This window comes from Nicotiana tabacum, chromosome 4 (genome assembly GCF_000715075.1).
Source record: "Nicotiana tabacum cultivar K326 chromosome 4, ASM71507v2, whole genome shotgun sequence".
In the NCBI taxonomy this organism is placed as follows: Eukaryota; Viridiplantae; Streptophyta; class Magnoliopsida; order Solanales; family Solanaceae; genus Nicotiana; species Nicotiana tabacum.
Window position 1 is genome coordinate 146,817,942 of NC_134083.1, and position 15,948 is coordinate 146,833,889.

Genomic DNA, 15,948 nt, shown 5'->3' on the forward strand with positions numbered 1-15,948 from the left:
ATTTTTCTATAGGTTATGCTGTATTTGCTGAGGAACCCAACAGGGTCTATTCCTTTCTCGTTATCCGACTGCTCCTTTGTTACCTTGCCAGTCGTTGTTTGTGCTATAAGACGAGTTTTTCTCAAAGATAAAAAATTTGAATTGAATCCGTCAAAGAGAGTATGGTTGATGCTAATTAGTAATTCCTACGGTTTAAGGGAGAAGAAGATGAAGTATTTACCCTAGAAATCTGAAGTTAGACCGTTTCAAGCGAACTTCAGATGCGTTTCTGAAATTGTATTGAAGCGGTGGAAGAATTTTAAATCCGATTTTTTTAGTTGCATTGAACCGGTGGAATAAGAACTTCAAATCCAAGTGTGAAGTTGCACTTTGAAGCAATAGAAAAAATTCGGTAGCTTACAAAATCCTACATTTGTAACTTAAGATGTGAATTTTGAAGTGTGGTGCTAAGTGAGTTAATATTGTAAATTTTTATTCAGTGAGAATATGACTTCAATAGTGGCCCAACATCAGGTATATCTTGGTAAAACTTTCGCGGGTATCCTATTTGGTCACCCCTCTATAACTTGTATCCACTTTTTAAATTTTTTTTTTTAACTAGAAGTATAGATAACTTCAAGCTTTTTTCTCCTCCTCCTCCTTCTTTATGAAAATAAAGGTGAATTTATATGGTGTTTGCGAGCATATTTTAAGGTGGTTTACGGTGTTTTGCAGTGGTGAGTTGTTGTGGCACTTTATTTTTTACTACCGCTTATGGTGTGAGCATATTTTAAGGTACTTCTTCTTCTTCTTCTTCTTCTTCTTCTTCTTCTTCTTCTTCTTCTTCTTCTTCTTCTTCATTGCACAATGGGTTTGTTAGATTTGTTGTTTGATAAATTGATGATTGAGGTTTGTTCTTGATGATATTTGGAGGTTATCTTTCAAATTTAAACTCATTTGGAGTAGATCTAAGTGTAAATCGTGTATTGGATTGTTGAAATTCGAAGAACAAGTTTCTGTTTCTGGGCAATTTGCATTTCAGATCTATTTGGCCTTAAGTGCATGAAAATATTGGTTGCACTTCAAACCTATTTGGCATTAAGTGCATCTGAAGTGCGACATTTTTACTTCAGATCTATTTGGCCTTAAATGCATGAAAATATTTGTCGCACTTCAAACTAAAAAAAATTTCAAGTTTAGATCCAATAAGTCTGAGTTAATCTTAAAGTGAATAGGTTTGCAAAATTTTGTGCAAAGTGAGTATAACTTTAATGGTGACCCCAAAATTGGGTATAGATGCAAATGCTAACTTTCCCACTTACTGCTTCAATAATAGAATGGGCCTATAAGACCTTATATAGTACAACTCTTTTCCTTGGTGTCATGTGGAGGCATTTTTTTGGTTACGAGGGTCATTTCTGGTAGAAATGGCAACTATTTTACATTTCAAATAACACATATGGGACCTGAAATTATATTCAAAAATGGTACTAGAAGATTGCATGATTGTCTTGTTTCTTTTGGTGACAGCTTTCCCACACAATTGATTATCTTCATTTACTTCAGCACTAGACCAAAATTTTTCACCCCAAGTACACTAGAAAATCAATTTTAAAAAACGTTTTAATTACCCACATTGGGTGTTTACACCACACCATACTAATATTATCATGATTAATAACCAAGGTGAAAATGTCAATTAACTAACTATGATTTAATGATAACCATATTTGTGAATACATATCATATATTCATTGATTTGGAGTAAACACGAAAACCTCTTGCACTTTTTTGTGGCCCCCTTTCAGCAACTTTAATTTTAGCCCAAAATACAGGCGTTATATGGTACTCTCCTTGCATCGAGTGGCAAAGTTTCAATGTAATGCTTAAGGATGCAAAGAAGTTTTTAACTCAAAAATTCACTTCCTATTTCTTTGATTCAGTTATCAAATACAGTCACCACAAAGCATGGTTTAACCACTGATAAATGTTCAAAAATGTCAAAAGTACAACCCAAATTTTGTTTCACCTTAACCTTTAATCGTTGCCATTCAATTACAAAAACTATTCAAGTCCATTTACACAAGGAAATTTTAGAACATAAAAACAGGTTTAGAATCAAGCAAATACTGCAAGAAATGCTTGAAAGGTCCTTAGGTAAGAACAAAACATCAAGATAGAAGAATAGCATATCTTCATCAAATCATACAGTTGAACAAGCTAATATAAGTTATAAGTGACTGTAAAATCATTAAAAAGCTGGCAAATTTACAGCTGAAGTTGGCTTCTAAAGACTACTGATAAACAAAGGCATGTTAACATGCACAAAATTTTAGAAGGGCAGTGAGTTTATATGTTCTTAACAAGGAGACGACAGTTTCATGTGCATCCGTTGCAAAATGACCATTTCGCTAGCACACAACCAACCGAGTGTGCAGTACATCTTAGAGGCCAACAGTTCTGGCTGATACCTCACTCAAACAGAACAAAAATGACAAGGAGCGGTCACATAACAGCAGCTAAAGCAGGAAGGAGAGAATCAAGGTGAACCCGACACCCCAGGGAATAGTTCAGATATTTTATTGAAGACATCCATCACCTATGACCATATGTGCAAATATATGCATTAGGTATTTATCAAATGTATATATGAGTATCTAAAACATACATGGAACGTAATATGCATTAGATATTTCACGTGATGACTGCTCTCGTGTAGTGAAGCAAAAATTTCAGACAGCCAATAACATATGCAGACTTCATACTCAAAATTAAGATCAATAGACAAGAAGACATGTATCGGATGAAACTACGTTCTCACCTCCTTGTCGTTTTGATACTTTGCGATACTCAGTGGATTCTGAGAACACTGCAATAATCATAAAAGTCAGAGTGCACACACTTCAGGCCATAAAAGTGCATCTCTTTGAAACTTCAATAAATTCAAGATTAGATTTTTTAGAAAAAAAAAGTTAAGACAGATAGGAGCAAAAAGTGCATACATCCATGATGGCTGCTTGAACTCTTGGATTTTGGAAAGCCATAGCAACATCAGGATTAGCCATAATTTTCGAAATGACTTCCTCGGGAGTAAGCCCTATTTGATCTGCAATTTATAAAAATAACTAAATATGCAAAAGGAAAGTGCAAATCATATCATTTGTTAGTTTTGGCTATAGCAACTGCATGTAGAATTAGAAGTCTTCCAGACAGAAATCAAAAGGCAAAAAGTTAACTACTAGTGCAAGGTTACCAAGTCAAATTAGTAAATCCATCCTGTTTTATCAAGCTGCATATTAAGAAACAAATGGCAATGTTTCTTCAATATAAGCTCCACATGGGAGGAGTAATAGCATAGCCTAACCAGGAGGGGGGGGAGGGGGGCTTGAGGGCAAATGCCACACATTTGATCCGGAAGATGACTGGCTGTGAAATCAACTTGTGAAGTATCAAAAATATTGTATTTTCACAGAAAAAGAGTTACTGGCGGTTTAATGCTGCGAGCTCGTCCAAGACGGAGAGAAAGACAGATTTAAAAGAATAAAAAGAAATAGCAGGATTCAGGGAGTAATATTAGTTTTCTTTATAAGATGAGGTTGCTAGACTTACCCGTGGTAAGCAATCTGCATGTTCAACTATATTGGAGGCTCTTTCAACTGGGAACCAATAGGGAGGGATACTCCTCGAGAGATCTCACATACAACATCACTACAAGGCCTCTAAATTACCCGCTTCAACACATTAAATCAGACGTAAAAAAGATGGTTTGAGACTAGCCCTAATGGAGTTCTAAGCAGTTATTTCTGCACCACACGTCATTAAGTATGCTCATTCACTTTTCATTTATGCCTAAAAAGCCTATAGTTTGTCCCGAAAAGACCACTCATAACATTAATGTCGTGTCCATTGAATATCTCAAAGAGTTTCTCCTCTGACTGCGACTTGTCACTATAAACTTGTAAAGCAATAGCAGAAAAGGAGTAACATTCTTTCCTCTTTTATATTAGAATAGCAACTTCATCAGAAGACTCTCATTATAAAAATTTCTTGTATTAAGACCCCATCAGGATAAAAGTCTGTTCTATATTTCTCCTGGATGAGATGGGTCATTTATCATGATAATACACGCAAAACATATATCGACGCTCAGAGGAATCCAGCTTTTGTCTAGACCCTATAGTCCCACCGCAGGATCAGAGAGCTATGGATATTAATGTTGCAAGTAGACCACGAAAAGAAGAAAATAACTAAAACTTACCAAATTGTTGCTTAATTTCAGGGCTGCTAAGATCAAAATTCTTCAAGGAATCCACCATGCGGTTGTCCCATTCTGGGTTTCCACCCATGTTATTCCTGGGAGGGGCAAATGATGAAAACCCTGATAAGCTTTTCATAGACATAAAAAGAAAGTTGTTTTAACACTGGAAATCCCTACCAAACCATAAATCAACAGATTATTTAACATTTATGTTCTCTTCCTCCTTTCTTTTCAAAATTGAGACCAAGACATACATAAAGGCAAGCAGATTGACAAAGAGTAGGTGGTCCCAAGCCCAAGAATATTTGAATCCAGACAGATAATTAATATCAGATGATATATATCGTTCCTTTTTATGATAGAATTGCAATTAGATGGACAAAGAATCAACAAGATGAAAAGGGTCCAACATGTACCAGTAAAATACATATATTGGGATGGAAAATATTTTCATGCAAGCTGAGAAGTTTAACCATATGAGGGCAGAAGCAAAAAGTCAAGTCTTTTTTCTTTCTTTTTTTGATAAGTGAGAAAAAAAAGGTCAAGTCTAGTTCGCACAAGTTCAACAAAAGCCTTGTTACTGCAGTAAATAAAGAGCAGTCCAAATACATCAGATCGAGCAGAGCTACACCAGAATATGTTTTCTTATACTTAAAGTAGTTATAGAATGGCATTAGATTCTATTTAAAAAGTTTTTGTGACAATGCTCATGGCAAAGCTCACCCGATGGCTGGGATACTAAATAGAATATAGTGCCAAACAGAGATTTCAGAAAAATAAATGACAATACAAGTACTGAATTTCGGTACAGAATATAGGGAAATATGCACTTGAAAGACAATTGAACCAGACTTACAGCATGTCCTGCAACTGTTGACGGTATTGTGGATTTTGTAGCATCCCTGTCAGAAAAATAGATGTAACACCCTCTTAGCTTATTTTTATCTGATAGAGATAGTAGATAAAGAAGCTTGAAAAATTATATCAATGAATCATATCATTATATAAATGCGGACTGTCATTTACCTCGACCTAATTAATGTATTCCTTTTTCTTATTTTAATCTTAAGGTAGATTTCTCTCACTACCAATGCTAGAAAGTTTCGGTTTTTTATAGCAAGTTATTAGATTGAAATCAACAAGGTTATAATGATGAATATCATTTTTACCCACTAACTTTTTTGTTGGAAAGGCACTAAACAGCCCTTCCCCTTTGCGCCTTTATATGCAATAGAAGAAAACTAGATAGTTGTATTTAGAATTAGCCAGACCGTATGAAGTATGACCTTTGTTCTAAAGGCCTGGCGAGTTACCTTTTTTTTTTAGTTTCAAGTCTCACAATAAATCAGAAAGACAAGTGTTCCCTGGTAAGATGAGAACACAGCAAAAAAAAAAAATTAATGGTATTTAACTCTTGTTCTCAATGATGCTACAACTTAGCAATTCACACAGAAACAGTCATTGACAAAAGAAGAATTGAATTTTACTCTAAAACCTGAGCCATGAGTTGATTGATAAAAGTTAACACAAACCAAAAAAAGAGAAGTTACATAATTTAGGCAATGCGTTACTGGGTGCATTGTCTGCACTTACATCCTTCAAGAGATCCATTAATGGTCAAAATTAAGGGTAGTAGCTGGGAAAGCATAGTTCATATGCATAGAAAAGAGCATCAGATGGCAGCTTACATTTAAATGTTGTAGGATTCCTCATCTCCTCCGGTAGATAGCTGCACCAAGTATCAAATGAAATGTTAGTTCTCGTCAAAATAAAGCACAAGTAATTTATACATACAAAACATGTCACATAAGATGAAAGGTCTGCGTATGGTCACAAGAAAAGCACAATAGAATGAACATAGAAGAAAAAACGTCACTTTAGATAAAACACCGCATTTGCCAACCTTGTATACAATCTAGTACTTTAATATGCATTAGCCAATTTATTCAGGGTTTTCTTAATTACACTTTTCCGGTCAATCCCAATCCACATCATTAAACACTTATTGCCAACAACCATCTTAGGTAACGTTTAATATTTTAAGTCCTACTCCATAGACCATCTAAATATCTTTTCAACACCATCCTCTAAGCGTCTCAATTCTCAAGTTAGTTCACTTCCTTCCATTATTACCAAAGTATAGCATGTTTGGCCAAGCTTCTCCAAAGCCAAAAACACTTTTTTCAAAAAAATGCCTTTTTCAAAGTTGAAGTGTTTGGCCAAGCTTTTAGAGGGAAAAAAAAACGCTTTTGAGTAGAAGGAGAAGCAGAAAAAAGTAGCTTCTCCCGGAAGCACTTTTTTGAAAAGCACTTTTGAGAAAAATACACTTAGAAGCACTTTTCCAAAGCTTGGCCAAACACTAATTGCTGCTCAGAAGTGTTTTTCAAATTAATTAGCCAAACACAAACTGTTTCTCACCAAAAATACTTTTGAAAAAAGTACTTCTCAAAATAAGCTGATTTTTGAAGCTTGGCCAAACAGGCTAGTAGTCTACATCACACTAACAGCCTATCGTACTTTCCTACCCTGTTAATTGAACACAATAATGAAAGGATATTCTCCCTGCTATGCCTTAGAGAGATTTAAAACTTAAATTCATACATAAGAACTTTGACTTCACTAGAAGTTCATTACTTCTTGATCGATAATGCAATACATAGTAGCATTGTGCAACTGAAACTAGAGTTTCGACCAATAAGGTACTATAATTAATTTGTAGTTAACAACAGCTTTACTTCACGCAAATTAAAATTCATCGACAAGGCCCATCCCGACAGCACATAGTAGTACAGAATAGCAAAAGAGTTAACTTGGGTAGAACTTTAAAATCCTAGAATATTCAGGTCATACCTAAGAAAAATTTACTTTCTCATTTGTATTCTTTCAGCTTTATCTTTGCTAGAGCTCCAGTTGACAGCACTACAGTATGAAATCAACGGGAATCATCACAAGTCACAGATGAATCAGCCTTTGGATGCTGGGTCCAGATGTCACAACCCAAGCACATGTTACATATTTTCTGCTTTGGCTTAATAGACCTCACGAATTTGTCCCTTGGACTACACTACGTTGAGCCCAAAAGCACGCGTACTATGTGAATTTATGCTATTTGCTACATACTTTTTCCTCCTTTCTGATGAGGAATTTGCCTAAGATGTCATATGCGTCCTTTCTCCGGAAGCTTGTCAGCTTAGAAGCCTACTATTATTTCTCCTTGACCCGTCCTCCTCACTAAGGATTTCCCCCCATCATACTATGAGAGTTTAACTCTTATAACATATTTGTCACAACCCAAGCCCATGGGACGTATTGTCCTCTTTGACCCAACAGAGCTCAGAGATGTGTCCTTAGGACTTCCCTTTGGAGACTTGCCAACTTAGAATCCTGCAAGTCCTTCTCCTTGATCTGCCCTCCATTATGAGCATCACACCAGACATTATTTTTGCCCATAAGGATAGAATGAACAAGATATCTTATCTAAGGTTTTACAACAAAATTTTCTATGTTAAAATTTCAATAGCATGACGTAGGACGAAAAGGAATTCAAATGTTCTAATGAGTCAAGGAAGATATCATTCAGAACGCTAAGTAATCTAGACATTGCAAATATTCAAGTTAATCAAACAAAACTAATAGAGCATAACAGAAAAGGTACATGCTATCTTACGGGTAAACCATCTTCTGCACTGTTGGATCTTCCATCATTTTCTCCAGAGCATCCACTGACATTAGCGGGTTTGATTTTTCTGTTCAAGAAAGAATATCATGCAAAGGTTTCCACTGGCTGAGAAGCAGAGAGCATGAAAGGAAATTTTATTTGTTTTCCCATAAATAAAAAGTCGAAGGGAAATTAGGCCAGAAGAAACATTTTCTTAATAATAAACAGACATGATCAAATAAGCAGTGGAGTATGTGCCATTTGAAACCTCCAACTTCAAAACAAATAATGCACCCAAAATTTTCATCCATCCAAAAATCCATAATAAAACAAAGATATAATGTAAGAAATAGGTCATTTTCCGTGGAATATGCCCGTTAAAGCAGTTTCCATTAATTACGATAGTTCTACACAGGTTTCTAGAGAAGGCAATATTCAGGTCATTACAAAGACTACAGTTTCTGACTGGCTGTTCATGCTTTTTTGCCTGCATCTGATCGATGCAGTATCTCATACAACATGGATCCATAGACTGACAAGTGTTTAACCACTTCTAAATTCTAATTGTACATAGATATGATCGTGCCTTTATGCCTTATTGGATTAGGATACATATTGAAAACACAAAATGTAATCTCTTAAAGTCTTGTACCCTGTTGATTTACCAAAATACCTCTATGTATCCAGGTAGTGCTACAAACATACTGAATGTACTTTTGACCTGATGCATGAATGATATTTGCAGTATGACAGCCATGCCTTAAGGGCAGGACGAGCAGATGATTTACCAGTTGATGAGGTACTATCAGATGTATTTGCACCAAAACCGGTACTGTCAGATGTATTTGCACCAAATCCCGACTTTGAAGCAGCCCCATTTTGAGTTACCTTATAGACATTAAAAAAACTATTGAAGTACGATTGTTATATGACACCATATTCTCAGATAATAGCTCTACCGACTCACCTGATCAACAGTTACTGAAGCTGTCTCATTTGATTCTTTATAATTTTCGAAAGCACCCTTTTGGAATGTTTCATCGGGAGATATGTCAATAAAAGCTGCAGAGAAGTTCCATTAATAGATATAATATCAAAACCAGCAAACCTAAATATCTTTGTAAGAGTAATACGAAATGCATCACTATCCCAAAGTGGTACTAACTTGGGAAATAAGAGAGAGGATGAGCATTCTTATAATTATGGTACAAACAAAAGTGAACTCCCCTGACATCATTAATTCCTTTTATGGACCATTTCTCGATTTGTGTGTGACATCCTTGCGCTGGCAGGGCCATGATAATCTTCTCTATATTTGTTCCAATTTTATCGGATGTCCCCACTACAACTGAACTCATGTATCCATTTCTACTGTCCCACAATGGATGTTAGCATTTAAGAAAAGCTGTCAGGAAAAGGATACAGTTGCAAAACCTGCTTTGTTTCCACACAGCATTCTGCTCCTTTTCTTTTCCTTTTTTTTTTTGAAGAGGTGGTTAATCTGGGATATCAGTGGAGTCTAAAATTTGGTTCTGGTGACGGACTGTTGACAAATGCAGGCCAGAAATCTTTTGATTATTGAGGCATTTATCAAAACAAAAATCATGATTGAGGCACAGATAAAAGAAGTTGTTAAACTGATTTAATTTAAGCTCGAAGAAATGGAAAAGGAACCTTTTTCCCCTAGCTCAATCCTTTTACGCTTTAATGTAGAGCTTTTCCCCAATCCAGCATTCCCCTGCTTGCCTCTTGTCAGCAACGGACTCTAGTAATTTCATGAGGGGGTTAGGTTTCTACAGGAGGGGGTGATAAGGGCTTAGGGTTTGTACACTTGCAGAACCACAGCAAAGCTGGCAAAACGGGGTGATGTGGATGAATTCTCATTTAGAAGATCAGAAGTTCACGTAATGACCACATCATGGTACTCCAGATTCTTGAGCTGTAGATGGTTGAGGGGTAGTGTTTGTTGCTGACAACTCCAAAACCAGAAACGAAGTTGAAAACTTTTCTGGTATGGAATCGTAGTCTATAATATAATTAGAATTATGATTTAAGCTTACCCATTAACTAGTGATGTTTTTAATATCAATGGCTAATTGCTGGTTAATTTTAAAATTTAGACGATAACTTGCTAATTTAAGATAGTAATAGTGGCCTCACTGATTTACTCCAATATCTTTCAGGTTAATGAGACAAATCTAAGTTAAGGTTGATCAAAGCTTGGAACATACAAGGCTTTGAACGCACAAGGCTTTTTAAGGGTAAGTGTCAAAAGAGGCATTCGATGAACCTGCCTTGTAGCTAGAACTGCTTTTTTTTCTATATAAAAAAAAAAAGCAAAAGCTAGAAGTAACTATCAATTATATTACCATTTTTCTTTGGTACCCTTTCAGCTTCTGTATCATTCTTCTTGACATTTACAGCTGGAGGTTCCTCCACTTTGGTTGCGGACACATCAACAGTAACCGGCTGAGATGCAAATGAAGCTGATGATGCAGGTGGTGTAGGTGATGAACTAGCTGCACCTGACATTGGAGGTGGTGGTGGGAACGGAAAAGGTGACCCAGGTGAAAAAGCAGTGTTACTAAATGGACTATTCTGGTTACTATTCATTTGCCCCATCATTGTTTTGAATGCTTGCTGCATTGCGTACTTCTGGAGGAATATGCAGGAGTAGTTAGACATATATGAAAGATCTGGTTTTATCGAATTTCTATAGCTAAACCAATGAAAAAGGGTTTCCTTTGAGCAACGGCAAAGTTATCTCCGTGTGACTCTTAGGTCACGGGTTCAAGCTGTGGAATCAGCCACGGGTGCTTGCATTAGGGTAAGTTGCCTACCTCACACCCTCTTTAGGTGCGGTCCTTCCCCGGACCCTGCGTAAACGCGGGATGCTTCGTGCACCGGGTTGCTCTTTTTTTCTATAGCTAAACCAACTACAACATCTGACATTTGAAGAATCTGAAAGTAGTTTAAACACTATTTTCCGCCATAAAGAATAAAAGAGCAACCACCGGATTTATGTTTACCTGAGCAAGTATTGTATATACAATCCGGTTTTGACTCATTAGCAGGAATAATTTAGTTGTTTAAAATGAGGAAAATGCCAAGCTAATTATCTTAAAGCTCACAGATACAAGAACAAAATCAACTAAATGAAACAGCAAGAGTTAGGACTCTCAAACAAAAAGACAAGTATAGTGACATAGCTAGAAAAATAATTAAGGATATTATTGGCCTTCCAAAACCAGATTTGCAATTATTTGCAAGAGACGGAACATGGTTTGAATTACTTGCAAAGCATGAAACTGACATGTAAATTGCAGGCACCATCAACTTACGCATAGTTCCCATTCTTTTCTTGCTTATATGCTTTTTGGCCCTTTCTTCTTAACATGTGGTTAATTCTATAACACATTATTGCTCAGAAGGTATGTCCCATCATGTCCATGTCAGATTATCGACAAGTTACGTGCATATTTGCATCTAAAGGCTAAACTCTCTAGCTGTCACTCTGTTAGTAGGGCCATAAGAAATAACAGAATTAGACAAGCATCAAATCCATGCAAATTTTAATTAAAAAGTACTTGCCTTTAGGTATGAAGCCACCTGCAATATATTTCAAAAAATCCAGTAAAGAGTTAGTAAAACAAAACAAAATGAATAAACAAGAGTGCAACAAATAAAATCAAGAGAATTATCCTTCCCACCCATGAGAAAAGTGCTGAGAGCCCAACACCAACTCCAATCCAAAAAAGAGGAGACCCTCTGTAGACACAAAAAAACAACAATGAATAAGTAACAAATCAAAAGATATTAATTATCAATGCAGATGCAAACAGTATAAGAATAACGTGTAAAGCAAGAAACTGATAGGCAAAGTTGTAGACAAGATAAAACATATCAAATGGGGAATAATACAAATTATTACACTTGAGACGATGGTGATGGAGCTGAAAATTGTGGATTTACACCAACTGAAGAGGTCTGCTGGCCACCTGAAGTTGTGCTAGCAAAACAATCTCTCCCTATTTTTTCTGGCACTGCATAGAATCAGTACAAAGGGAGGTTAAGGCTTAAGAAGCAGCAGAATTAATAACAAGAATATAACATTAAAAAGTCCCAACAATAGTAAGCCCCCGTTTGGCCATAGATTTTGTCAAGTTTTTCCAAATTGTTTTTGGCAAAACATGTTTGTTTATAGATTTTATCCATATTTTGGCAGATTTTAAAAACAAAATTTCCAAATCCCAAAACTAGATCTAAACCTGTTTTTGGCCCAAAATATTATTGTTTGATTTTTTAACAATTTTAAAAATTACCCCAAAAATTTGTATTTTATAAAAAAAACACCATCTATTATGACCCAACTAATCCACCAGCTAATTACTATCATTTTCTTTTGGATTGATGGATCTTGTAATATTATTGCAATTTGACGAATTATTGTGGTTGGTAATTGTGTTATTAGCATTTGATATTAAAATATCAGGTTATGGTTTTAGGATAGTGTATTATGTAGTTCATTATAAAAATTATAATTTTGTGCCAAACTTATCTACGTTCAGGACTATGGTTTGGGATAATGATAATGAATGGCATCAATGAATGTTCTGCATATACAGGATAAGCAAGTTTGTTTGTTGGGTATTGTTGGGTATTTTTGATAGTTTTTAGAACTTATGGGTATAAGTAACATTTCATGTTTTTTCAAAAAAACAAAGTGAAATATGTTCTGAAAAATTATGTCCAAACAGATTTTCATCTTCAAACCAAACTTCACCCAAATCAGATTTTTTAAAACAAATTTGGGAATCTATGGCCAAACACTAGCTAAGAAACTTGGGACAAGAGAAGTGACTGTCCCTTCCAGGTGATACTCCTTGAATTATTCTTCACGATATAGCAGTTCTATGAATAGTATGTCTGTTTCCAACAACAAGCTCTTTTTTATTTGGTCATCTAGCCAGATATAAAGCATATCAAAGTTGTAGCAGCAACAACCTCTGAGAAATTTCACATTACCCATAGAAACATGACGCCAATGAGCTTAAGCGCAATAACCATCTTGTAATATATTTTAAAACAAATGTCTTATTGGAAAATTTGATCTGGCAATTGAATCGGGCCAACAGTAACTTTTTCTCTGACAGAAAAAGATATCACATATTGGAATCATTCTTTCAACAAGTAAAACCCATCCAAATTTCAAAATGCATGTTTCTTAAAACCCTAAAAGCGTTTTCAAAATAGGTTTGAAAAATACAAATGTAAAAAAGCTAAGATGAAAATACCGAAGAAAAGAAAGAAAAATATTATCTGATGTCAATATTTTCCTTTTCTTTTCTTCGGTATTTTATTTTTCAAACCTGTTTTGAAAACGCTTTTCTTGTGCCGAGAGTCTATCGGAAACAACCTCTCTACCTCAAACGAGGTAGGGGTAAGGTCTGTGTACACCCCACCCACTGGGTATGTTGTTGTTGTTGAATGGAACATTAGCTTGTTTGAGATTTATAACCACATTTGATCTCTTAAATAAAGTTACTAGACAAATAAGATGCTCTACTTGTGATACTTTAGAGGACACTTTTATCTTTAGACCTTTTCTCCTTTTCCTTTTTTTCCCTTTATCCAAGTGATGTGTATGCATTGGATAGACTATTGGAGCGCTCTGTTCTTGCGTGCCTAGTTCAAGCCCTAAAGGTATGATTTCAGAAGGTATATTATTACAGCAGCATAACTTAAGCCCTATGATTTTAATGATGACAACAATCTTTACCTGGAAAAGGATATGTCTGTCACTAAGAAGTTAAGTTTTGAATGCAGGCACGAAAATATGCAAGTTAGATCAGGTGCAAATCAGTCAAGGAAAATCAACAACAGGCTGAAAAACAAGTCGCGTACAAGAAAACTAAGCTATGATTGATGGAAGAAAATGATTTTCTAGAAGGCGACCAAATTATTCCTCCAATGGAAAGCGAGATTCAGCAGTCGTGTTTCAAGAACACAATTCACCAATCACCCCCACCCCTTGAGTTTTCACACAAAACTCGAGAGTGAGTTTTCACCAATTTAGGAGAATTGAAATAATGGAAACAGCTCGAGAATGAGTTTTCACCAATTACGGGAAAATGATGCAGAAACAACTCAAAATAGGAAAATCTTTCCTCCTAGAGATGTGAGCTTTTAGCCATATTTTTATAGTTTAGGTTGAGATTTATGTACTGTTTCTTTTTTACAGGCTACTCTGAGGCTTAGAATATTTATATCGGCAATTAGGTGTTCTGCAGTAAAATTGCATGTAATCTAGCCAATTCGACTATAGGTGAAGTCCAACTTGTCTTAAAAATCAACTTACAACAGTTTCTTATCCTGTTAACAATTCTAAAATATGGGGAAGCTGGAAACTTAGATAATTATGTAATCTTTCTGGTCAAATGAATTATAATAGGATACATGTGAGCTTCAGATAAACACACACATACACACAAACATCTGGGTAATGAACTTCTACTAAAAGAATCAATTTTTAGACAAAAAGATATCAGAATTATGCAGTTTCAAGTTATTGAATAAACCAAAAAAGTACCTCACAATACCAAAATTTCAAAAGGTTATCTTCAAAGACAGCTCCACTTCTACTATAAGTTGCAATAAGGCTTCAGATAAACACATATATACACACAAAAAATCACTAAAAGATCAATTTTTTACATGAGTAGAAATTAGAATTGTGCATCTCCCAACCATTAAATAACCCCGAAAAAAACTCATAATACCAAAATTTCAAATAATTAACTTCAAAGACAGCTCCTTTTGGGTAATGAACTTCTAGTCTAAAAGATGAAATAAAGCTTCAAATAAACACAGAATATATAAAGGACATTGAGGACTAGTATAAAGAAGGAGTATATATTACCAATCTTTTTGGTGAGTCTTGGACCCTGAAAACAAGAGACAACTTCAAAACAAGTAGTGGGTCTGACAATTCTTGCATTCTTTGAGGGTCTTTTGGGTAGATGAGGAAGACCAAAGAAGGGTTTGCTGGTAATTACTGAATTCCTTGGATTTGAAGAGAGACCCAATACCATTTTCGGTGATGAAACTATTCCTATGTTCTCCATCACCTTGAAAAAATACTGAATAAAAATTTGCTGCTACTTCAGCTTATTACTATAGAGAAGGAGAGCAGAAGTGCAAAAGGGTCTCTCCTATTTGGCTTATTTTTGGAGGTTCCCGAAGAAGAGAGAGACAGTGAAGTGAGATATCGGCAGGCAGAAGAACAGTGTTAAGAATTGAAAACGGAGCGGGTTATATGGATAGGTTTTGCAGCTTCTTTTTGCCCCACCCGTGTATAAGGCTTTCTTTTGGACGTCAAAGTAGTAGTCAAAGCTAAGAGATACGGAGAACCAAGAGGGTCGGGAAAATCGCACTGTATAGCCGCTGTAAAAATAATAATCAAAAAAATATATAAAATTTATATATTTTTTATATATATATATACATTATGTATATTATATACAAAATTTATACAAATTTTATATATTTTTTCGGCTACCAAATGTAAATAATTTCTGATGCAGACTAAAAATGATAATACCCCTAAGGGGTCGAAGGATAAGGAAAAATAATTTTGGGTTAAAAATTAGTAGTATTGCTTTATATCTTGTTTGATTACTGATTTTGAGATAAGTTATTCCAATATTAAAAATAGTACTGGAATAACTTATACTTGCCAAATGTTGGAACATCAATTCAGGATAAGTTATCCTAGGATAAAGCAGTAACATTGATAATCTTACGATTAATACAACATATCAAACAGTCAATAATAAATAATATCAGAACAATTATTACCAGCATAACTAGCTAATCTGAACATAATTAATCGTAGCATAACTTGTCTTCAAACCAAACGGCCCCTAAAAGTTAATAAGTTTATTCATCTTGTGATTAATGTGTGAGTAATAATATTTACAGAAAAGGGTCAAATATACCCCTCTGTTTTATTGTACCCTGCGTTTTATAAATACACTAATAATAAAACGGAGGG

At 35.2% G+C, this 15,948-nt stretch overlaps 1 protein-coding gene and 1 pseudogene across 1 annotated transcript; both read right to left on the bottom strand.

The window, feature by feature from the left end:
- Positions 1 to 2,150: 2,150 nt before the first annotated feature.
- On the bottom strand, positions 2,151 to 15,182 carry LOC107791726 (protein TIC 40, chloroplastic). The gene is made up of 14 exons (XM_016613844.2): positions 14,815 to 15,182; positions 11,827 to 11,938; positions 11,606 to 11,663; positions 11,487 to 11,504; positions 10,265 to 10,550; positions 8,863 to 8,957; positions 8,684 to 8,783; positions 7,905 to 7,983; positions 5,926 to 5,966; positions 5,094 to 5,139; positions 4,238 to 4,332; positions 2,982 to 3,085; positions 2,801 to 2,848; positions 2,151 to 2,578 (listed from the first exon to the last, which is right to left on the bottom strand). The coding sequence occupies exons 1-14, from the start codon at positions 15,017 to 15,019 to the stop codon at positions 2,519 to 2,521; spliced, it is 1,347 nt and encodes a 448-aa protein (XP_016469330.1). The 5' UTR covers positions 15,020 to 15,182; the 3' UTR covers positions 2,151 to 2,518.
- On the bottom strand, positions 9,138 to 9,249 carry LOC142180532 (U6 spliceosomal RNA; annotated as a pseudogene).
- Positions 15,183 to 15,948: the final 766 nt, after the last annotated feature.